Source organism: Echinops telfairi, unplaced genomic scaffold, assembly GCF_000313985.2.
Source record: "Echinops telfairi isolate 266 unplaced genomic scaffold, ASM31398v2 ScPeMD7_23;HRSCAF=83, whole genome shotgun sequence".
Lineage (NCBI taxonomy): Eukaryota > Metazoa > Chordata > Mammalia > Afrosoricida > Tenrecidae > Echinops > Echinops telfairi.
The window spans coordinates 70,995,756-71,021,296 of NW_022103920.1; the positions used below are offsets into that span (position 1 = coordinate 70,995,756).

General features: G+C 39.3%; 1 protein-coding gene across 4 annotated transcripts in view; it reads right to left on the minus strand.

Annotated features, from left to right (window-relative positions):
- The window catches only part of DGKB (diacylglycerol kinase beta), a 788,541-nt gene that overhangs the window by 28,997 nt on the left and 734,003 nt on the right, over positions 1 to 25,541 (minus strand). For all 4 annotated transcript variants that reach the window (XM_045288861.1, XM_045288860.1, XM_045288859.1 and 1 more), the window contains one exon: positions 1,480 to 1,600. In XM_045288861.1, the coding sequence (XP_045144796.1) occupies positions 1,480 to 1,600 (121 nt within the window). The remainder of the gene's footprint in view (positions 1 to 1,479; positions 1,601 to 25,541) is intronic.

Here is a 25,541-nt window from a genome sequence, read left to right on the forward strand (position 1 = left end):
TGTGGTAATTACATAATCTGTTGTTATTTGAGACTCTTATGAGTGGAGGGTGGGTCATAATGTTGCTCAATTTCCATCCATTTTAGATAACACCAAATCAATTTCCATAGGCACAAACCTACAGAATCACCAGCAGTGGATAAGAGTTCCTGTCTCACCACATCCCTTCCAACACTTGGTGCTCTCTGGCTTTTTGAATTGGGCTAGCTTTCACAGTGTTAGGTGGTACTTCAGAGTTGTTTTAATTTGCATTTCCCTTATGGCTAATGATAAAGAACAGTTTCTCATATGTTTATTGGCCATTTGGATTTCCACCCTTGTGAAACTTCTGTTCAGGTCTTTTGCCCACCTCCTCAATGGGCTATTTGTGTTTTTCTTACTGTAGGGTATTAGAGTATTGTAGATGTTAGTAATACGGCCTTTGTCTGATGTGTCATTGCTAATGATATTTTCCCAGTCTGTGGTCTCTCTTATTAATCTCTTGGTGAAGGCTTTCGATATACACAGGTGTTTAACTTCAGTATAACCCACTTGTCAATTTGTTCTTCCTGTTTGTGTCCTTCCCTATTTCCGATAACCTATGCATTCCCTTTGCCAGCGTTTTTATATTTGTCTCAATTCCCTCTTTGATGGCCCTAATTGTTTGGGGTTTTACTCTGAGATCTGTGATCCACCTTGAGTTTATGCTTGTGTATTGAGTGAGGTAAGGGTCTTGCTTCATTTTTCTGCATGTAGCTATCCATCTTTCCTAGTGCCACTTATTGAAGAGGGTATTTGCTTCCCATTTGATAATTTTGGGGCCTTTATCAAAGATCAGTCGTCTGTATGCTGATGATTTCATTTCTGGGTTTTCGATTCTTTTTCATTGGTCTGAATCTCTCTCATTACACCAGTACCATACAGTTTGCCACAACAGGGCTTTCATTGGGCAATTTGCCTAGTGGATATTTTGGGACTTCACTAAACTAAGATGAATTTAGTCCCATTTGGTCAAATCAACAAAACCCATTGTGGTCGTCACCTCTGACTCAGAGCAACCCTATTGGTTTATGGTAACACACAGGGTTTTCCTGGCTGTAGTCTTTAAGCAGGTAGATCACCAGATCTTATAAATGCACCATTTCTGGGTGGGTTTGAACCACTGACTTTTAGGTTAGTAGTAAAGCACCAGCCAGGGACCTTGTGAATCATTTTACAGCAGATGAAATCAGTATGTAAGAATTTGTGCACTGTGGGAAATCAACCCGGGAAATTTGAATACTAGTGAACATGATAGGTAATGGCTAATTAACAATTTGTAAAAATCCTCCCACTTAAAAAAACCTACCATCTTATAAAATCATATCAGCATTAATCATGGATCATTAAAATAGGCACACATAAGACACATACCACAATTGGAGTCTTGAGTAGTTATAATTGGTTTCACTTTGGTCTTGTCAAATCCCTTCTTTAATTAGAGAGAAAATGAAATTCTACCTGATGACCACACAGGAACATTGAGCCAGCCGCCGCCCAGCACTTTTCAGTCCCGTGTATATCTGCCCCATCTCCATGGCGCCTTCCAGGCCCACTACCTCCAGCAGCTGGTCACTCAGGTCTGAAAGGAGACAGATGCTTTGTAGGCTACACTGTACAGATGTATGTCCACAACTTAATGAGATTCAACAGTATTGAGATGGAAAAAATAAAACCACTTTACAAAAGAAAACTTCTCTCTTTTGGAAACCAAAAGTAATGATACTCTCAGTTGAGTTGTGCCTTGAGGCTCTATGGGAAATGATTTGCTGTCAGCTTATTCTAAAACAAAATGGGAAGAATAGATTCTGAGCCAAATAGTGCCAAAAACGATACCAGTAGTTTTTGACATCAACAAACTTAATGTTATTCCACATGTATATATGGAACATTTATACATCAGACAGTTTGGCAGCAGATACACATTTCAACACTATAAATAAAGTATGAGGATATGCTGTCAAACATGATTTTGTTAAATTACTGGAAGAAGAAATCTTAGAGATCATTAAGTTGAAGCTTTTCATTTTATAGATAGGGAGACTGGAGACTTAAACCACTGAGTGACTTGTCCACGGTCACAGGTAACTTTGTGTAGAAGTTCTAGAAACAATATCGCTATGTTCAAAGGTTTTGTATTAAGGAGTATGCTTGCTTTTTGTCATTAGTTGTCCTTGAATCAGTTCTGACTCATGGTGATCTCATGTGTGCATGGCTAATTACTGCAGTGTAATCATGACTTGAGCATTGTAATAGATCACCTTTCTTTGGAATGGGTACAAATATCGATCTCCTAGAGTCAGTTGGTCCAGGAGCTGTCCATAGGGTCACTGTGACTCTGAACCAGCTTGATGACACCTACCACCACCACCACCAATCATGGTTTTATTCTATTCTTGAATAAAAGACAAAAGGAAGTAATAGATATTTTTGACTGTGTGTGACTGAACTAATTACTTGGTATATATTATTAAGAAGTCATAGTGGTGTAATGGTTATGCATTGGGCTGCTAATCAAAAGGTCAGTGGTTTGAAACCACTAGGTGCTTTGTGGGAGAAAGACAGGGCTTTCTACTTCTATTAAAGCTAGAGTCTCGCCAACTCATAGGGGCAGTTCTACCTTGTCCTATAGGGCCCTAGGAGTCAGACTGAGTGGATGGCAGTGAACATATTATCTCATTGGCTATTCCTTGAGACCAGTTTAAGATAATTATTATCAGATCCCATTTAGAGATGAAGAAGCTGAAACCTGGAAAAATTAACTAATTTATGGTATTCATATTTACATATCTAGTAGGTGACAGCCAATAATTGAACTTAATAACTTTGTTTCATAAGTACAGTGCTATGTTTGATAAATCATCCCATGTGAAAAGGAGAGATTTAGAAATTATTTTTTTTATTTTTTTGAGATTTAGAAATTATAGAGAAAATTTTGTTACATTGGCTTGGGGAGAAGGGATTCAGAATGTTTTAACCCTAAAGTCTCTTTCCAACCTGAAGCTTTTTGCTTCTCCAGAGAGCAGAAGGCTGCACTCAGGGGAGTCGATTCCCAGAGAGCCAAGCTGCTCAGAAGACCCAGAATGCACCTTCTTACCGGTTTCACTCACAGGACTCTGTCTCTGGACTTGGAGGCAGATGTCCAGGTGCATGTACAGCCCTGGCTATTTAATTTTTCATGACTTCTGACAAAATATTCAGTATATAATGAAATTGTATATTGACTCTTTGTTTGATTGTGATCAACATGTCTACCTGCATACATAATATATAATTATGAAGAAAATAACTACAATAAAAGAAAAAGAGTTTTTTATGGAAAAGTATTCAGATTTTCAATGTAATGTAAAAGATTAAAAGTGTATCACTACTAGTGTTTCAGCTTATACATATCTGGGTTTATTTCAAATAAAAGGTGTTTAAACTTGTCTATCAGGTCAGTAGAAGCCCGAGCAGACACTATTTCAGTATTACGCTGAAGTCCCATTAGGGCACCTTCAAAAGGTGTCCGATCAAAATAGCACATGGTAGAGCATCTACCAGACCAGTTAAACTCAAGGAGGGGTGTTACTGAAATATATATGGTGATGGGATTTGGGGTGGGTTTGTTTTGTTTTCCAAATGTGTGACTTGATAGATTCTTGAGGGACAATGGGTGATCCAGGAGCCTTATTAGAAAGAATGTTGAAGAAAACTGAACACTGTATTGGTAAGAAAAAGGCAAGAACAATTGTGCCAAGAATTTTTCTTTTTCCCCATCATGACAAGCCTCCTGCTCCTTTGTGTCCAGAAAGGGCTGTCCTGTGAGAATTTTCTTTGGAAACTTCAGCCCAGCTTACAGCTCCTTCAGCTTCTGGTTGTTCTCCAAACTCAAAGAACATTTAAAAGGAACATGAATTTAGTCCCTCGAGGATGCTGAACCTTGTTTTGACATGATGTCAGTGGGAGAGCTCAGAAGTCTTTGGGGAAGGGTTGCAGAGGTGGAAATACTATCTTGCGCAGTACATAAAGCTAGTGAGAGGACATGTTGGGAAACAATAGTTTCAAGTTTTGATACATTTATTTAATGATGATTTGGGGGTTTTTTTAGCAGTATTTACTCTTGTATTTCTAAGTATGTTCAAGTGCAATAAATGTTTTAGTAGAGGAAAAATATGGCAGGGAGGTATTGAATGGAGAGTGTACTAAATAATTGTATGAGTATAATAGTTGATCATAGAGTGGATTCAGAAAAATAAGACAATGTGTTTTCCATTGAATCCATTTTGTAGGGAAATCTTTCACTCTACTAATGGATCTATTTTGTCAAGGGTTCAGATATTTAAATGATAGGTTTTTCAGAGCAGTTCAAGTGTATGGCAAATGTATTTTGAAATATCAAAGTGTTATAGATCCATGATCGTTGTCAGATTTAATATAAAACCTTAGAATAGAGTGTGTGACCAACACTTGCATTTTTATGTAAACTAAAAAAAGCAGATATATTTTTTAACTTTAAAGTATATCTGCAACAAGAGATTATCCTGTGTGAAAACCACCATCTCGCTACAAAATCAAATGTTAACAAGTCATAATAACTTAGAGCATATACATCCTTGTATTCAAATCTATTTAGACTTATTTTCTTATAAAACTTATCTTGTGTTTTTAGTTTAAATTTATGTTGCCAAGAACAGATGGACAAGGAATGGAAACATATTCTTTCAGCTGTAGCCGGCACTAAAATGTGCTTGGCTCTATAGCCTGGGTGTTAATATACTCATTTCTTAGATATATGTCAACCAGAGAACTACACTATGGCAAGCACTAAAACCCCAGATGTGTGCCTGGCCATATTTATAAAACAATAACAACAATAAGCATAGGAATGGCATCCACCATTAGCAGTATGCAGTTTAAACTGCCCAATTCCTAAATAGGTGACATTTCTTGCTGATGTGTAATTGCCTGAGAGAGGTTGATAGGAACAAGAAATGAAACACTTTTTCATAACAGAATTAATCTTTCAGCCCTAAATTCAATGAATCACAGAGAATTGTCTCCACCCACACCATATTGCTACTGTCTACCACCCTCCTTCTGATTTTATACTTTCCTTTAAGTTGTCTTTGTTTTTCTCTCTGCAAAATGCTTTTAAATTTAATCCCACAGTTAATAAGAGCTATGCAGGTACTCTTTTGGATTTAAAAGACCCAGAAGTTCCCAACATTCATGTTACTTCTCATAAAAGAATAACATAGGCATGGGGGAATGTTTATAAATTCTGGCAAAGGTATATACCATATTCCTTCTAATTAAGTGTTCACATAAACAATTGTTCACAAAAACCCTCTAAATTTGTGTTGTATAAATTTGGTTCCAGAACACTTTCTCATTTTTAAATAGTTTGATGTCATATACTTCACATATCACGCAATTTAATTGTTCAAACATATTCAGAAGAGTTGTGCAATCATCACCACAATCAATTTTAAAACATTTTCTTCTTTCTTGCAGTAATTGCTGGTATCTTCCCATTTCTGCCCAATCACACCTTCCATGCCCCTAGGTAATTATTAATGCAGTTACTGTCTCTATATATTTACCTATCCTGGATTTGATAAACAGAAAAGCATACAAAACAAAAATAAGAATCAAACAAACAAACAATACTGTAGCAACAATGAAAAAAAACATAAAATACTCTATTAAAAAAGCAGAAAATATTAAAAACTGGAATAAATTTAAAACGAATCAAAAGACAGATCAAATGATAGAGTATTAAATTGTAATCTAACTGTGTCTGCACTAATCCATTTTCCAATGTCTCTGTCAGATAACAAGGCCATTCACATCCCTGGACTTGGGTCAGAGGAGATTCACAGTGGGCTTAATTCACATGTTGATTCTGCAAATAAATTTTGGACTTTTACTGCAATCCCTACCCTTCTGTAAACCAGGTCAACTTGGATATTAAGCTCTAATACTGTTCCCACGTCAGTTTTCAGATTTTATTATTTACAAACTTTGACTCACATAGATTGATGTGCTTCTTCCTTGTAGACTTAGGGGACTTAGCTACTTAGACGGATGCTTGTTTTTAGACAAGCCTTGAAGACCCCCAACATCATGCTTTATGAAAGTGGGGTACCATCTAGTTTCTTCACCACACTTTGCTATAGCACCGATATCTTTAGTGATCTCTTCCTGAGGGCGAGTATCAAGTATCAAGGGTCATGTCACGAGAACTAATTGTTCTTATAATAGGACTATGATTAAGTGCAATCCAGTATGAATGAGAATCACACGTCTACAATTTATTTATATCTCTGGTTCACTTTAAATAAATCATTATTTTATTGGAAAACATACACCATCCCTATGGAACACAAGGCAATTCTATTGATAAAATCACTACTTTAGGCTATGGTATAGAATTAAAAACCAAAACTACTGTGAAAATGAAATTATACAAGAATAGGCCAGTTTTCAGATCACAGTGCACAGACGGCGGACTTGTACAGATTAACAGTGAGGTGACTGGGAACCGTGACTGGCGCGATCACGTATTTACTGCGTTCATGCTCTCTGCGCTCTTCCTTGATCTGTGTGACTCCAGCAGGCATGTTTCAGGCTTTTTGAATGAGTGTAATTGCAAGTTTTGTCCTATTCCAATCCTCATTGTGTAAATAATGTCTAATCACTTAAAAATTCACACTTTTTTGATACCGTATAATATTTTTATAATAACAATTTATGTCTAAGGCCTCCAGTAGCTTGTCTCAGATATTAGGGTCCTGAGTGATTCTATACAAAAGATAGCTTCTATCTATATAGTTTTACATTCTTCCTACATGTAGTATTATATAAAGAAATAAAATAATTATTTATATTCTAGCAAAATTATTTTAAGTGCAGACCTCATTGGATACCATAAACATCCAGCTTGATCTTTGCTTGCTACCTACTGATTTATTTGTAAGAGTTGTCATAAATTAGCAAACTACTAAGAATTGGCCCACGGGTGAAGTATGGCTTTGGTCTTGTGTGTATGTAGCTGTCAAGTTAGCAATAATTTTTATATTTCAAATGGTTGATAAAAATCAAGTCAAAATCATTTTGGGGTATCATAAAATTATAAGAAATTCAAATATCAGTATGCGTAAATTAAGCTAATTTGCTTATGCGTATTGCTTTTGCACAGCAAGGGAAGAGTTGAGTAATAGTGACAAAGACTTTCTGGCTCCCCAAACCAAAAATACTATCTAGTTCTTTAGAGAAAAGAAGAAATAGAAAAGAAAGTCAAACTCTGTTTAAGAGAAAGCAAAATTCCTTCAGGCCGCTGAAAGACATATTGTTCTTCCACTAATTCTATAGGATGCTTATAACAGTGGTTCTGAGCCATGGAGCCTCAGCACACTTCTAAGTGCAGCCCACGCGTAGTGTGAGATGTGCCACAATCAATTTGTTATTAATCACTCTAGCGAAGTGAAATGACTCACAATAGTTCTTGTATCCATAGTTATTGTAACTCTTGACTTTGAGAGGAAAAAAAGTAGAGTGATCAATAGGAAGGCAAAATTGTAACAAAATACTGATTAGTCCCTTGGGAGTCAGCGCGACCTTGAGAAATCCTGACATCTTGACCCTGGATGCGTGTGTATCTCTTCTAATGATATTACCTTTGTTATGAAGTATCTGAGTGGGCTTCAAAAGCTTGTGGAAAAGTGTCAGTACCTTCTCATTTTATTTTATGTGGACCTTTTGAAACTCCCTTGCATGTTTGAAAAAGAAAAGTACCTTTCTGAAAAGCTACGGTGTCTTTCCAAACAGCTCTATGGGTATAACATCGGCAAGAGAATATGCCAGAGGGATATCTTCATATTTAAAACAGAGCGTCTATGAGATGTACATCAGAAGGCACAAAGGCAATGAAATAGGATGGGGTCGTATTAGAAGACACTTCTTAACACTGAGCCTGCAAACCTAAATGGAGAAAATAACATCTTTATTTTCAAGAAGGTCTGGTTGAAATTAAGCACTTGCTTCTATGATTATTTTGGGCAAAAATGCCATGGCTGTGGTAGCAATACATGTGAATTTTTCACTGAAAACTACCACAGATATCTCAAAAGATCTGTTACAATATTTGGTTGTCACAATATTTCAAAATGCTATTATGCTCATGATGACAGAACTTTTAATAATTATTGATTCATACTATTTCAAAGTTAATGTTTTAATGAAGAAGCACATGGGTCGCCAAATCAAAAATGTTAGAACATTTCAGTTTAATGGTTCCCTTTGTCTTTTATTTTATGAACTTTTAAACATTATTCTCCGAAGAGTCTCCAGTCTGCCCAAGACAACAAGAATGGCAAGAGTCCCTTTCAGTGTTCAAATTGACTTTGTTCTTACACACCTTTCCTGAGTACTGCTAGCCTTGCATTATTTGGTTACACAGGTAATCGGGGGTAGGAATATAACACTGAAATGTAGAGATGAGGGAACATAGGAACTGCACAGCTAATCAGTGGTAATATTTATTCATAGCCTCCTCTCTTCATTTTTGACAGTTATGCCCGATAATATGCTTCAATTATGTAATTGTTTCAGACTGCCATATGTGAGGGAACAGAAGAGGAGACATTATACACACAGACTGCATGTGGGTTGTAGGTTTCACGCAGGGTAGTGTGCCCTGGAGGGAACTGGCGGGAATGGTGGGATGGGGCAGGGCCTACCCTCTGTGCCTGCTGCTGTCCAGCGATAGGCTGCGGCACCGTGGGAGGCCTTTGCTGTGCTACACTCATTGGCTCAGCAGGGGCATTTTGCAATCACCATAAATTGCTAATTATCTCACCCTCTATTAACATCTTATTTTGCCACAGTGAGACCAGGCTCACGATGGAGTTTCGCCTGCTGCATGTAGGCTGTGTGTTTTCCAGTCATGCTTCACCTATGTGACCACTATTTGAAACATATCTACAGATCCTGGGAGGCAGGAAGGGTTTTTAAAGAGCCAAAGGAGAGAAAAAATGGGCTCCACTTAAAAGAACAAATTTTACTTCTAGGATTCTCCCTCAACATGTACATCCATTGTCCATTGATTCTTAATTTACATGTTCTTCTGACAAGCATAATTAGCTGTTTCTCCTGACCTCCATAAATTAGAAGATGTAAATTAGAAAAGGGAGTGGGTGGAAGGGGCTGCAGCAATAATTTACTGATATGGACTCCGTGCTTCACAGTACATGTATGTAAGCATAAAAGCAGGCTCTTAGCACCTTTAGGGAGTATGCTGTACAACTGTAGATGTTCCATTAACAAGAGAAAGAAAATAGGGAGGGTAATACATCCTGCTGGCCTACTAGAAACAAGCACTCTGCTAGGGGATGTACAGGCAGTTTTCCATGGAAAATTCCCAATAGCTCTTTGTGGCTGGTATTACTCTCCCCGCTTTAACTGAGGCAGAAACTAAAACTTGTCCAAGGCATCACATGCAGGAGAACACTGGGGTTTCCAATCGGCATGCTTGCCTCCCAAACCTACGCTCCTCTACTTGCTCACCACAGCAGCAGCCAGTCGGCTAGAAATGACGGAAGAGTGAGACCAAAAACCAAAAGAAACTCTACAAAAACAAAATAAAAATGATGAAGAAATATATATGACACCTTAAAGTGGTAACACACAAACACAATACCCTACCTCATTAGTTTTAGATAACATCAAGTTAATAACAAAATGTGCTCTGATCAGACTTGCCCCTCTCCCTGAGCTGTAGCTTCAGTGCTGTCTGCTTCCCCCCTCCCCCACGTTCAACTATCATGACCCCAATTCTATCTTAATCAGGCTAGACCAAAGCATGTCCCCTGGTATAAATAAGAGCTGGAAACACAGGGAATCCAGGACAGATGATCCCCTCAGGACTGATATTGAAAGCAATACCAGTATGGTAAGAGGAAGGTGGGGGGAGAAATGGGGAACTGATCACAATGATCTACATATAACCCCCTCCCAGGGGGACAGACAACAGAGAAGTCAGTGAAGGGAGACATCGGTCAGTATAAGACATGAAATAACCAACCCCGGGCCCCCCACCCCCACCCCCTACCCAAAACCACACGGCGAATTTTCCACAGGGGAGGCAAAAAGAACCAAAACTTCCAAGGCCCTGCCTTTTCTTCTTCTTCTTCTTCTTTTTCCCTTAAAAGTACTTTAAAGAGGAAAAGTGCATATTTTTAAAATTTGCGTTTTATATTTGTGTCCCTATTATTGTTAGGGTTCACCCATTTTTAATGATCTCAGGTCACCAAACCCACCTTTAGTGCATTCTCTGCCCTACTTCTGACTTTTCTGGCGGTGTGACTTTGTTCATTGTCATCTCAAAGTAGAAAAAAACCTTGTGAAAAAGGCAACAACAACAACAAGAATACAAAGAATACAATCTTATTCTGAGCACCCCAATAACTGTTTTTGTGTATATCCTCAACTGCACTACAATAATTGGTTTGTAAGAGATGTTTAAAAGGACCAAAGATGAAAGATTTTCTCTATTATTATTATTCTGTCCAGGAAGTTGCTGTTTATTTATTTATTTTTGGCCTTTTATCATGTATGTGTGAAACCATGTTGTCTAACAATCAACCAGAATTTTATTTTGCAAAAAAAAGAGACATGAAATAATAATCATAATTTATAAATTATCAAGAGTTCATGAGAGAGGGAAGGGAAAAATGAGGAGCTGATAGCAAGCACTCAAGTAGAAAGAACATGCTTTGAGAATGATGATGGCAACAAATGTACAAATGTGCTTGACACAATGTATGGATGTATGGATTGTGATAAGAGTTGTACTAGCCCTAATAAAATGATTTTTAGAAAATGTAAAGAATCCCACTTATAATGACTACTCAAGGTCATATATGAAATATACAAGTATTCTGAAGAATCACTATAAAAAGATCAAGTAATGAAACATATTTGGGGGGAAGATTTCCATTAAAAGTGCTAAGATACAGAAACCAATATTTAAATAGATAAGCTAGAGTATCTTGGAAAGTCTAACATTACAAAATACATTATTTCCTGAATTCAGATATGTTGGGGTGACGATGCTGAGAAAATGTCCAGGGAGCCATACATGAGCTCCACCAATGACACAAGGGAGAAGGAAACCCCCATGTCTGCCAAGGATGACTCCTGGGAGGCAAGGGTCAGCTATGCCGCCACCCTCATCAGACACCAACCGCCCCTCCTAGACACCCTACTTCCCTGCTGGGTCTGATAATCTAGTGTAATGGCCACACAGAACTCAGAAAAGACTCATAATGAGGGGGTTTCATAGGGAGGTAAACAGGTTTCTGAAAGTCAGCATCAAACCATGAAAGATGCTTCGTCTCAGTCACTCCTGCAGGCACGTGTCTCTCTTTCATCCTGTCTCTCAGCCATGTGGACCCTGAGCCTCTTCCTTCCTTAAGCAATTCTTAAAAAAACTTTTTGGGGGCCTAATAAGTGTCCAAAGGGTGCCTAGCTTTGAAAGCCAGCCCCCCACCAGAAGGCCTTTAACCTTCCTCAGTCTCAGGGCCAGGAAACCTGCATTCTGTCTCACAGTCCCAACTCCGCTCCTGTGCGCTGCCTCCTGGTCCCTGAGCTTGCTGGGTCAAGATCCCTGCCTCTACTGCCTACCACTTTAACCGGGGATCTAGCAAACACACACTCAGTGGGTGACTCTTCTCTCTCGACGATCATAGATTCCTTTCCTCCTGCTCTGAAAGGGCTCATTGCTACACTGTGTAACGATAAATCTGACCAACTCTTTCCTTGGATTCCTGTAAACCAGGTTTGCATACTGCACCCAATTATTTGGTGGGGATTACAAAGATGATGGCTACAAGTGTCATACCAAATCACTTCACTTCACTTGAGATGTATACACATAAATGCATGGAAGGCTTCAAAAATTCATTACAAAAAACACAGAATGAAAGAACACAGATTTTAAAGCCCTCTCATGGAAACACACAGGTCTCCCATGGGGTAGGTGAGAATTCTGCCACCGAACCACCACGTGGGGGAGAGTGGCTCAGTGGCTGACTTTTCACCTTCCATGTGAAGGACCTTGATTCAATCGACAGCGTGCACTTCATGCACGGCCACCACTGACCGATCAGTGAGGCTTGCAGGTTTCAGAAGTGCGACCAGACTTAGATGAGGTAGAAATACCTGGCAATCTACTTCCAAATACTCAGTCATTGGATCCAAAGGGTTCAATCCCATTGTATCATTGGGTCTCTATGAATTGGGGGTACCTCAAGGGCAACTAACAACTAATTCTATGAGCACACACACACACAAACATACACACATGCGCACATATATTTTTATGGCAGAATCGTGGCAACCTTTAAAAAGAGTTTTTAAAGAATGAGTTTGATTCTTTTATTCTCAATCCATCTGTTTTTTGAAATCCATCAGCCAGAGCTGAGTGTACTTTTATGTGTTCTGAGTCTAAAAGTCTGAACTTTCCTAAATGAATCTCCAAATGCAAAGAAGAGAAATGACAGCCTTTGTTTTATGCCCAGCCCAGTCGAGGACCTGTGACTCACTGTAACGCATACCTGAGAATGATCTTCACTTCAGGACACCATTTAAGCAATCATGCGCATTGCACTCACTGGCGAACCAGTTTCAAGAGACAGTGTAGGAGCCCAAGCTAGCAGTGACTAAGAATCCTGCAGCTCCTGGGTTCTTGAGGCAGTTTGTTCAAGTTCAACTGCTTTGTGGAGGCTCTGAACACTCGGTGTGTGAATGAGCCATTAGTGCGTTGGGGGACTGTTTTCACAGCGCCATGCGTCCCCTGCCCTCTTCCACCAACTAAGCTCCTTCACGTGTCTCTTCATATTTGCACCATCACTAAACAAAGCAAGTGCTCATGAAAGAAGGCTGATGCCAGCACATTCTGAATAGCTTCTGGAGGGCCCTTCTGCACCCTAACCTTCATGGCTGTTAAGGGGATGAAGTCGCCAAGGAGATGCCCAACCTTTTTCCTCCTAAGAATTAAGCAGTTCCAGCAATTAAAAGAGTAAAACAAAGAAGATGAAAATCTAATTCTGAGTTGCATTTCCAGTATGAGTTTACATTTACAATATAGACTATATTAAATTTCTAAAAATACTGAAAAAATTTCTTCTTGAAATATTTTATAGAACACAATAAGATATTTTACTGGTTTATTTTTCTTTTAATTAAATGTGAAAACTACTTGTGAAAAATAATGACATGCTCAAAATATAGCAATTCATTTTAAATTCACTTACAAACAATACTGAAAAGTAAAATAAGGACAAAGCAGAGTGATTTACACCAAAATGCTGCCTGTATAATGAAACTATTTTTGATATTCAATTTATCTTGGTTATAGATATATATTACTTCTAGCAAGAGATTGAAGGACTCTATCATATTGGGGATTATTGCATGTTCTCAAATCATTTGCATAAAAACCCTGCTGTTACAGGTAAATCTTCCTTTTCTGGCAGTTTGTCTTCTGAGAGAAGAGGCTTTATGAGTGAGCAGGATTAAATCAGAGTAACCTTCATTTATAACTTTTGGGTAGATAAAATATAGGCAGGCTTATATCTTGAAATTTAATGTCTTACCAGAGAACCCTTGAAAACCTGCTGAGTATAAGGAACTATACAACAGGTATGCAAAGGTTTCTGCTTAGAATAGTGTGTGGTACGTGCATGTTTGTTTGTGTGTGTGTGTATAGGATTTTTTATTGTTCTGTTGAACAGAACGCTCACTTTTCATGGACTGAGAGATAAACTGCTATGGATTCGAATACTAACAAGTCAACATACTCAGTAACATCAGTACCTTACAGCTTAAAGATGAGTAGTTCTTGACTCATCAGTGGCTCTAAGAAGGAATTATTACAGTCAATGAAGACCCTGTTTAATTTGGTTTTTTCTTTTTTCAAAAATTTGTAAGAGGTTGTGAACAGATGGACCATCATATCTAATACACTCTCTGTTCATAAGTTAGGGTAACTTATTATACACCGGAAATCTCCCTTTTTGTATCTGAGGCTATGCAACCTTTTACTTTTTTTGTTAAGAAGTAGTAAGTTAATGCTATTCCATGACCTTATGGTTCCCAAAAAATATATTACTGTCTTGAATTACAAAATTGAATTAATGTTGATATAAGTAGATTTCTTTGGAAGGTTTTTTTAAAAATTAACCCCATTTGTAAATACTTAAAAGAAATACAATATCCTTGTCAATGCCCATTATGAAGTTAGCAGAGGAATCTGTTCCACGTGTGAAATCACATAGGCAAGAGGACTTGAAAACTATTTCTGCATAGGAGACTTTCAGTAACCATCCACCTAGTGACTCTACTTAATCATCTATGGACAAGTTTCCAAAGAGTCTGAATTATATATAAAAAATAGATAAATAGAATAAGACATTGCATATAAACATGTTGAAGGGGGTTCACATAAGTATAACAGATCTCTGTGAAAATAAAATTTCATTTATGTTTTGAAAAGCACTTATTCTTGACAAAAGCACTGTCCTGGTATTAATCTAGTTTTAAGAAAATGCAGAAACATTTATGACTAATAGTGATGTAAAAAATAGAAATGGGACCTTCAAAGCACTCTCATCCCTTACCAATATTTAAGATTATAAGACATGTGCAAATGCAAACGCTCAAATTTCCAACACTATGGAATTAAGGATTTTATCTCTCTTTTCAGAAAGTTACTTTGGGGATTCAGGAAGCTAAAACCTTTTTCGTAGTGCACACTTGGCTAACAGGACTCGTCCATCTCTTGCCTCCTCTTATAAGAGCTATAGCCTTTTGGTAATTTAAAATACCATTGCATTAATATTCTTTGAGTAAATTTTATAAATCTATCTCGCTATATTCTTCAAAAATGATTTGTTTTAAAGGGCCACACTGTATTGGTCTTGTAGTCCTTCATTCAACAGAACAAAAGCAGTTCTATGAAAGAAGGCTAAACTTGGACAAACCGTAAAAAAAAGCAAAGTTCCTCTCTGTTTTTATCAAATCTGATTGCTGCAGCTGTTCCCAGTTTCTGTATTTTAAAAATAGCCTTATTCAGTGCCTAGTTGGCTAAAGGCCAGAGTGCCATTAGAACATGCTGTACGGAAAACCTCGATTCAGTTACAGATACCGAAATATATTTAAGATCAGTGGGGGTCATCTGCAGCAAATACTTGTAAAGGAAAATAGAATTTTAATGTGCTTGGACCGATCACCACTTTTAACAGATAGTTTAAAGCCCACATACAGAACATTCTTATTAATTTTGGTTCTTTTGTTCAGGTAACTATGCATAACTATGGACTTCATTGGCAAAGGATCATCAGAAAGTTTATTTCTCAAATAGCATTGTACAGCTGAGACTTACATTTCACAAAATATCTATTAGTGGCTTTTGTTTGACAAGCTCACAGAGACCCATCCGGTGCCAAGGTAGGCATTACTGAAAATACATTAGAAATGGCATCAGCACTTCTCTCTGGTACAGGCCACCTAACTCAGGTCACCTGGCGTGAAATAGACCCATCTGTCCAAGAAAATGAGTCTAGTGACTCATTTTGGATGGATACATTCAGCTTTGGCTCAAAGTGAGTGGGGATAGGGTAAAAGAATGGAATTATTTAGTGGAATCTGAGTGCTGAGCATCACACATACTCAGGCCCCTGCCCCCCCCTTTCCCTCCCATTTTGGCTAACCAAAGAATGTAAGCTATCATTTGGGGCCAAACAGATTAATAAAGAAATGCTAATTTGAGTTCCAAGTATAAAGAATCTGTTCTGCAAGGATTATGGCTAAAAAGAGAAATATTTGAAGCCAAGGAACGAGAGCAGCGAGAAAGAATTAGGAAATAGGGATCGAGAAAGAACATCTATGTGAGCAAGACACCGAAAACCTAAAGTATAATGAAAATGTTCAGATTTGGGGATTCTGGGAGGTGGCGGCATAAGTAGACCATAGTTTTGACCCTCCTCTACAAATACAGGAAAAAATACAAGGAAATGGCATTCAGGTTTGAGAGTGTCTGACCAGGGGTCAGAGGAAAGTAGTGGGGAACTGCAAACAGTCAAGAATCAACAATCCAACCATGTGGCACATATAGTGGGACCATTTTCTCTCCTCTCATCCCAGCCACTCAGTCCAGCCACATGGGCCACTGGCTGCTGTGAACCAGGGAAGTGGCCACAGGGAAAAACAAGCAAACAAACAAAAACCTTGCTTCCCTTATGAGCACAGCCCCTGAGCAAAGGAACAGAACCCCACGTTTCTGCTCTAAAGTCCACAAGGTTGACGGCCCCCAGGGCCCATCTGAATGCACCAGCCCCTTCCCCACATGGCCAATTTTAAGCCTATTGGGAATTGTTGTGGAAGACATGCACAGGCAGGATATCTGATCTTAGAATCTACCTGCCTCCCTGCACACTTCCAAAGCACACCTTTAACCCCAGGACACAGCGAGTTCGAATGGAAAGGATGGCATTAATATTCCATGCAACAATACCTCCTTTGCCACGAGACCAGAAGAACTAAATGACACGTCCTGCTACCATTATCCAACATGTTGATTAAAGATTCAATAGAAGAGCCCAGATCAAAACACTTCAAATTCTCATGGACTCCAAACATCCTGAAACCATTTGAAACTATTGCTTTGAGGTAATCTTTAAACTTTAAATCAAAAATATCATTTAAAGCATTTTCAAAACGAAATAGTACTTTGCCGACTGCCATCTTTAACAGATCAAACTGATAACACCACTGCAAAAGATGAGTTAAGGGCGGTGGGGGAGAGTGAGTTTATACTAATGGGGAAGGAACTGATCAGAAAATGGGGTTGAACTTGGTTACACAACCTGAGGAATGTAATCAATGTCATGAAATTGCACGTGCAGAAATTGCTGAATTGGTGTATGTTTGGCTGTGTACATTCTCAAGAACAACAAAATAAATAAAATTATGTCTTAAAAAGTTTATACTCATATTAAGAAAATGTACACCAGCTGGAAAGAAGTAAAGTATGTGATACTTTACTTTTATTTTTTGCAAGCTCATGGAGTAGCCTTGCACACATTCCTGGAGGCTGGCAGAAACCATGAGATGTTAGGCCCGGAGACCAGGCATCTTTTTATTCACATCCACAACAATGGCCAAAGCCTCACTATGCGGGTCAGTTCTCTGAACCCGCGCTCCCACGGGGCGACAAAGAAGACCTGGTGATATTTGCACACAAGGTGCTGTGCATTACAGGGGAGGCAGCCTTAGCTTAGAGAGCCTGGCACTTTCAGTGTGAGCAGTAAGACTGCTTGGCCTTTCTTCCCAAGGGAGACTTTATTTTCCTATTGGAGAGTAAGCAACCTACCCTAGCAGAGGCAGTGTGTCTTCTAATCCTACTACCTACTCCAATACCCTTGAAAAGACCACTTGGGAAGTAGTTAGTTCTTCTGCTTGTGCGGAAATTGGAGGATTATTTCTCAACCTTAGTACTTCCTTCATTTTCCTCCTCTGTCTTTTCATGAGCTAAAAACCATGTATAATTCTACAAACTATTAAGATGTTTCATGATATTTTTCAAGTGCTGCTCCTTTCTGATGGCTTTCCTCACCTGGAACCCTTTCCTCTGAGCCAGCTGTCACCTCTTTTATGTGCATTTTCCGTGTGCCTCTAAAAGAGGTATCAAGTAAAATATCCTCCCGACACCTTAGGCAGCTTGCTCTTCCTTCCCTCTGTGTAATAGATGGTCGGTTTTCTGAGGACAGGATTTGTTTAACCACTTAACACAGTCCAAAAAATACGTGCTTAGTAAATATATGTTTAATTAAAGCTCTGTGATGATTCTTCCATGTATTTGATGCCTACTACATTTTAGCTTATGAGAAATATTAAAAACAGTGTTCATAAATATGCAGGGAGCGCTGGTGGTATACTGGTTATGCACTGAGCTGAGATCCACGTGGGTAGCAGCTCAAAACCACCAGCAGCTCCTTACCAGAAAGACGGGGCTTTCCACTCTGTCCACAGTTGCTCTGAGCCAGCATTGACTCAATGGCAGGGAGTTTGTTTGAGAGGGGCAAACACATTTTAGTTGCCAGTAAAACCAATGTGCACACTAGAGGGCTTCAAAAAGTTTGTGGAAAATTCTATTATCTTTCAACTCAATTTTTCCATGAACTTTCTGAAGCTTTCTCATAGAAATGTTTCCTTCCTCAAACCTGCGAAACAGCATCTACGTCACCTATTGCCATTCATTTGATTCCAACTGACAGTGCCCCAGAGGACTGAGTAGAACTGTCTGAGCGAATGTCCACAGCTGTAACCTTACAGATCTCCCATCTGGTATCAGCGGGCTTCAACCTTCCAAACTTTCAGTGACTTGTTGAATGTTCAGCTACGAGATACCAAACCCAAAGCAAACGCATTGCTATGAACCGATTGCAACTCCTAGGGACCCTTTACAGGGGTTTCAAAGCTGTAAATCTCCTCTGTGTTTAAATCTTCATGGGAGGAGATAAGGTCAACTTTCTTCTGCAGAATGGCTGGTGACTTTGAACCTCCAGCACCATTTTCAGCAGCCCAATGCATCCCCAGCAGACCCACCAGCCTCCTGGCCGCTTTGCTACCAACCCTTTCAGAGTGACTAACACAATAACACCCCTTTCTCTTAGCGTTACTTTGCTCCCAACATTGGAGACTACTAAAGTATTGACAGAGGACTTCACTTGTTACTAACTTTTGGTTTGAATACATTACTTTCTTATTATTTTCTAATTTTTTTACAATTAGCATGGTATAGTGGGAAAAGCACAATATTGGTGAAACTTGGCTCTAAAGTCTGTCCCACTATCAGTCTGTCATGACTTTTTGCCAGTCATTTATCTAGGCCCCTGCTTCCTTACCTGTTGGTCTGCTGCTAATCATAATGCTGAAGATCAGAGGTGACAGCCTTCAGTAGGGGTCACAACTCAGCATAAAGAAAACAAAAACCCTCACAACTAGTCTAATGGGTAACATTATCATAAATGGAGAAAAGATTGAAGTTGTCAGACATTTCACTTTGCTTATATCCACAATCAGTGCTCATGAATGCAGCAGCAGTCAAGCGATCAAATGATCCATAGCCTTGGGTAAATCTGCTGCACAAGACCGCCCTAAAGTGCTGACAAACAGGAGTTCCTTTGAGGACTAAGGAATACCTCTCCCAAGTCATGCTGTTTTCCAGTGCCTTGGATACATGTGGGAGTTGGATCTTGAATCAGGAAGGCTGAAGAAGAATTGATGCATTTGAATTATGGTGCTGGTGCAGAATCTTGAAAGTACCATGGACTGAGAAAAGGACAAATGGGTCTGTACGGGAAGGAGTACAACCAGAATGTGCCTTAGGAGCAAAGATGGCAACATTCTGCCTCACATAATTTGTATATGTTAGCAAGACGGACCAGTCCCTGGAAGAGGACACGATGCTTGGTAAAGCAGAAGGGCAATGAAAAGGAGGAAGACCTTCAACAAAATGGATTGACAGTGGCTTCAACGATGGGCTTGACATAGAATACTTGTGAGGATGGCACAGCACTGGGCCATACTTCGTTCATTGTACACAGTCTCTGTGAGTCAGAACTACCTCCAGGGCACCTGATAATAAAAATAACCAGAGTAGTGCTTTTGGAGTTAAGCTACATTTTTGCATGCATTAATAGTTCTTTCCTAATATATGAATGAGCCATGGTTTTTTTGCTTATTCACCTATTGGTAAACATTTCAGCTGTTTCTCGTTTTAGCCAATGATGAATTAAGCTGCCTACTCTCCCAAAAACCTATAAATAAAACAAAAAATCACAATTAAAACATTATATAAAACGTCAAAGTCTGAAGTGCATTGGCTCAATTCTCCTTCCCACAGTCATAACTAGGCATAATTGGTGTTATAGATAGTAGAGAGCTCTCAGTTATCATCTAAAAAAAAAGAAATATGAGATATGTTAATTTACGTTAACATATACAAACTACGACCTACCATCAAAATATACATTGAAATTCAGCTGTCAAACTAACTAAAAGTACATTGACTATTTATACTTCCCCCAACATATTTGAATTGTCACCATTACAATATTGAATAAAGTAAGAGAGAACACAAATATTTCATAACCAGAAAATAATTTATCAGAGAGGACTCTAGGTTTTGTTGGGAAAGAGTTCTAGAAATCTCTAACATGGCAGAAATTGACCCAAAGGGGTCAAAGATAGGAAATTGTACGAAAAATATTTTAATAATTTCATCTTTGGTGCAGGTTTGCCATAGAGAACACCCACTTTGTTGTAGAGTTGATTCAAGAATAGCTCTCTCTGGTTTCCAAGGCTATACTATTTTATAAGGAGCCAGGCCTGCCTTCTGAGATACCTCTAAATCAGTTTGTAGGAGCAGCCATTCAGCTTATTTTCTTTATCCCTCAGAATAAAGACACTTTGCAAAAGTGATTCAATGGTTAAACCTGTGAATACATCACTTTTGAGGAACTAACATTTCCACAAAACTAGTTTGAAAAATATTGGAGGGGAACTAATTGACGACCATGTGGTTCAGATGTCAACAAAACAAAAATCTTCATGGCTGAACCAAAGGCAACATCATGATAAATGGAGAAAGTTTGAAGTTGTCAAGGATTTCACCTTGCTTGGTCCACAATCCATGCTCGTGGAAGCAACTGTCAGGAACTCAAAGGGTGCGTTGCATTGGATAAATGTGCTGCACAAGATCTATTTCAAGTGTTGAAAAGCAAAGCTGTTACTTTGAGGACTAAGGTGTGCCTGATGCCAATCATGGTATTTTCAGTCACCTCCTATGCACCTGGAAATTGGGCAATGAACAAGGAATTCCTAAGAAGAATTGATGCACTTGAATTCAGATGTTGTTGAAAAATATTGGAAATACCATGGGCTGCCAAAAGAACAAATATCTCTCGGTTATAGATGCAGACATCCCGAATGAAGATCCTTCACATCAGGGAACATATGTCTGTCTCCTCAGAGTACTGTGTTAATAGAAATGGCAGTGATGAAACTGGATACCCCCAAGGGGAGGAGAGAGCATTTCCCAAATTTTCATAGGATTACAGGATTAAGATAGAGTTGTTTATAAGACTACAATTGTTAGACATCGAATATTTTTGCTTTGTTCACTTGTGGGACAGAAGATGTAAGTGGGACTGGGGCATTTTTGGTTGTACATGTTTTAGTTTAATTCTGCTAGGGGTAAGCATGAATTTACCATTGTCTTTTCTGTAAAATTAGGTGTCGTTACAGAGTTATGTATGGGTAAGGTGACCACACGTCCCGCTTTTGGCAGGACAGTCCCGATTTTTAACAATTTTTCCTGTGTCCCGCGGCATTTTAAAAAAGTCCCGATTTTTGGAAAGAATGCACGACAAGCTAGGGTATACGGTTTTCTGCTGCCATGTGGCTATTTCGCCAGGATAGGAGTTTTATCAATGGTGTCCCGCTTTTGTCCCGCTTTCCCAATGTTAAAACCTGGTCACCTTATGTATGGGTGTCAAATGGGTGTCAAACTGGCCTGTGGCAGTTAGATTTTATGTCAACTTGAATTCATATGAACGTGTAGAGGGAGAACCCAATCTGTCATTCAGGTCGAAGTCAGATGATGCCTCCTTGGAGATGTGGCCTTTTCAGAAGGGAGAGACTGGGAACTTCTCCCTCTTTCTGCCCCGTCACCTTCCAGCTCTCTGTTATGTTCTGTCTGCCTCCAGGAATGACCCCTGCCGGCTGCCTGACCCAGAGCTACTGGTATCCTGTCATGTTTCCACTGACCTGGGATCCAATAGACGCTGCACCTAGGGACCTCCGCTCTTCCTGCATTCCATTTCGCCTTTCTGAGTCATCAGCCTGCAGCTAAGTACGTCTGCAGAGGAGGAGGGCTAGCACTGGACCCATGTACTTAAGTTGGGCTGGGCTAGGATGCCTTTTTGAGATAAGATTCATTCTTGATATAAAGTTCTTTCTTATTCATATATGATTGTCACTGGTTTTCTTACTCTAAACATACCAGCCTAACACACCATCTCTTTCCCCAAGGGACAACATGACAACTGCTCCTTGTCAAAGGTGAAGATCCATGCTGCCCTAATTTGACCCAGGAGGTGTAGTGGGTTACTTGTTGGGCTGTTCGAAACTGCTGGCAGCCCCATATGGGAAAGATGAGGCCTTCTAATCTTGTAAGAGTTCCAGTCTCAGAAACCCACAGGTACACTTCTACTCTGTTCTAAAGGGTCCTCGAGAGTTAGACTTGGCTCCAGGGCAGTGGGCTTGGTTTTGGAATTTGGCCCCACCCACCCACCCACTGACATTGCTGAACCTCTTCCACCTTCTGGAGCCCCTGTAAGATCGAGTAGAACTTCTCTCCAGGGTTTCAGAAGCTGCGACTCTTTCTTCACAGGAGCAGACAGGATACCAAGAGCTCTCAGGGTCAGATTTTATGTCAACCTGCACTATTGATTTTGCTGATGGGAGTCCATTATTTCGGTTCCTTGATTTTGCCCCACATTATCCACAAAAATATCCACTATCTAAGTATTTGGAATTGTCTCATTTTACTCCCTTTTGATTAGAGATTTTGCCAAGAATATTTATTATCCAGGTTTAAATTTGATTCCTATATTTATTTTATTATAGCATTGTATCATGATACTACATACCATTCATGTGCTCACTATCCATTTAGTTAATCAATAACACTACTAAGCACCAACAGATGCTCAGTAAATCAATGTGTGACAGGCATTCTGGAAAATGATAGAAGGCATAATAAACACACAATTCTTAACCTCAAAGAAATTACATAGTCTCTTCAAGAGAACTGAAATATATTAAAAAGTAAAATACAGTACAGTATTGCTGCGAACGACACCTGCCCTGCTCGGAATGGAAAGCGCTCCACTCTGTGGCTGATGATCGTGGGTGGAGAAGGAGCTTCAGGGAAGCCATGTGGAGCTAACGATACTGCATGTGCATGGGACTTTTCTGATGTTGGGTTGGATGGAGATATCCTAAGATCCTAAAAGTATGTATGGAAATACAATGAAATTTAAAATCATGTGGCCTGTGATTTTAATTAGAAAATATATACATTTTTTTCGGGGTTGTAAGTGACACAGAGTTGTGTAAAATTAGGTAGTGAAGTAATAGTCATGAAGGGTCTTGTAAACCTTACCCGAGAGCTCTGATTTTTCCTATGGTTGACCAGGGGCCTGTTAAAAATCTTATGTTAAGTAGAAAAATTATTACATTGCAGTTTAGAAAAATCATATAGGCACTCATGTGGAATATGAGTTGTAAGGAAATGAGGTAAGAATGAGGGTGATCAATTAAGCAAGTACTAATATCATCCAGGTGAGAAATGATAAACCCAAAGGTAAGCCAGATACTGCGACATGAAAAACAAAGTTATTTTATGAGGTGGAATTGACGGCACCATGGACCAAACCAGCCAACGGGGAATGTTATAAGTCAAAGGACAAGCTGATTATAACAGCACCAACCCAGAGAGGAGAGCCAGGAAGAAAACGAGTGGTGAAATGGAAAACATGCTACAGTTGGTTTAGGATATGCTATTACTGGGCTCTGTGGGACAGACAAGCTGAGTTCATGGAAACCCGGCCACTAGCACTGTTGGTAAAATATATGTATCTGCAGATGTGATTATGATTTGCATATGAACTCACATGTTTTAGGAGTAAGAGCCATGTATTGTGTTGCTTTGTTATTTTGTTTTGTTTGGGATTCTCAAATGCACAACCTGACACTGGGTAGTTGTCAATAAGCGTATATTGAATTAAGAATAATATAGTGGATTAAGTATACACTTGACCTTTTTTTCCTGATATTCTTGCATTATCTCTTAAGGTAAGATAGACTCTTCTTTCCATTTATGGTACCATTGCACCCGCTGAGGGAAAAAATGAAAGTGGTGATGAGAAAGCATTTTAAAATGACAAATCTATTCCTTTAGTTAAAGGTAAATGTGTCTTTTCTGTAGCAATGATTTCTCATATTTATATCATTTATTTAATTTCCAAGTGTTCTCATGGTGTAATCCACTCGTGTAATTGTCTTAGGGGCCATGGGATTGGTTCTGACTCGTAGCGACCCCATGGACAACGGAACAAAACAGTGCCTGGTCCTCGTGCGTCCTCGCAGGCCCTGCCATGTGTGAGCCGATTGTGGCAGACGCTGTTTCAATTCATCCCGGGGGTCTTCCCTCTGGTTCACAGGCCCGTGGCCTAACTAAGCACCATGTCCTCCCACAGGGACCGGCCTATCTGGATAATGTTGTCCAAAGTACGAGACAAGGTTCTCATGTTTGCTTTTACCAAGCCTTCTCTGATAGGATTTCTTCCAAAGCAGATTTGTTTATTCTTTTGGAAGTCCTTGGTATATTTATGTTCTTCACCAACACTGTCATTCAAAGGTCTCATCTAGACTTCAGTCTTCTCTAAGTAAGGGACTCATTCATTGCCCGGCTTCCACTTGGCATATGAGACAACCGAAAATACCACAGCTTGGGGTTGGCCTACCTTAGTCTTCAAAGTGACAGCTTTATTTTTAACAATGTCAAGATGTCTCCTGAAATAGAGCTGCCCAGTGAAATGGGTCCTCTTATTTTATGAATCAGAAAATACAAAATATTCAATTGGCAGTTAAATAAAGGCTCACAATATCAATGGCCACTCAATCAATGGCAGGGAGTTTTCCTTTTTTTCTTTTGAGTATTTTCCTTGCTGTTACTAGGTGGATGTCATTTGACTTCCCGACATGCTTCCATTGCTGATATCCAGTAGATCTTGGCTGAAAGCACAGATTATTAGAAAGAGGTTTACTTGCATGTCATTGACACAGCAAAGTCATTCGACTCTGTGGACTATAGCAAAGTCTGGGTAAGATTGGGAAGAACAAGAATTCCAGAACATCTGTGCTTACACAGAAGCTGTAGGTTTTCCAAGAGGCTGTAGTCAGAATAGAACAAGAGAATACTGCATGGTTTACAATCAGAAAAGATGGTTCTCAGGGTCTTCATTTTCCATACTAATTAAGCAACTTATTTGAGAAGCTGCACTAGATGAAGGTGAATGTGTCATCAGATTTGGAGGAGGCCTCATTAATGACCTATGATAGGCAGATGACACAACATTTGCTTGCCAAAAAAGAGGGTGACGTGAAGGAGGCTGACGATGATGAGAGACCGCGGCCTTCAAGATGAATCGCACCTGAACGTAAAAACCCAGCCCCAAATCCTCACATTCTCCCTGGGTCTGCAATCAGTATACAAAAAACTCAGAACAAAGCTCACAGCCATCAAACTGACCCTATTGGACAAGGTACAGCTGTCCCTGTGGGTTTACAAGGCTGTAACTCTTTTTTTGTTTGTTTGAGTTTTTTAGTTTATTTTTTTAAAGTCATTT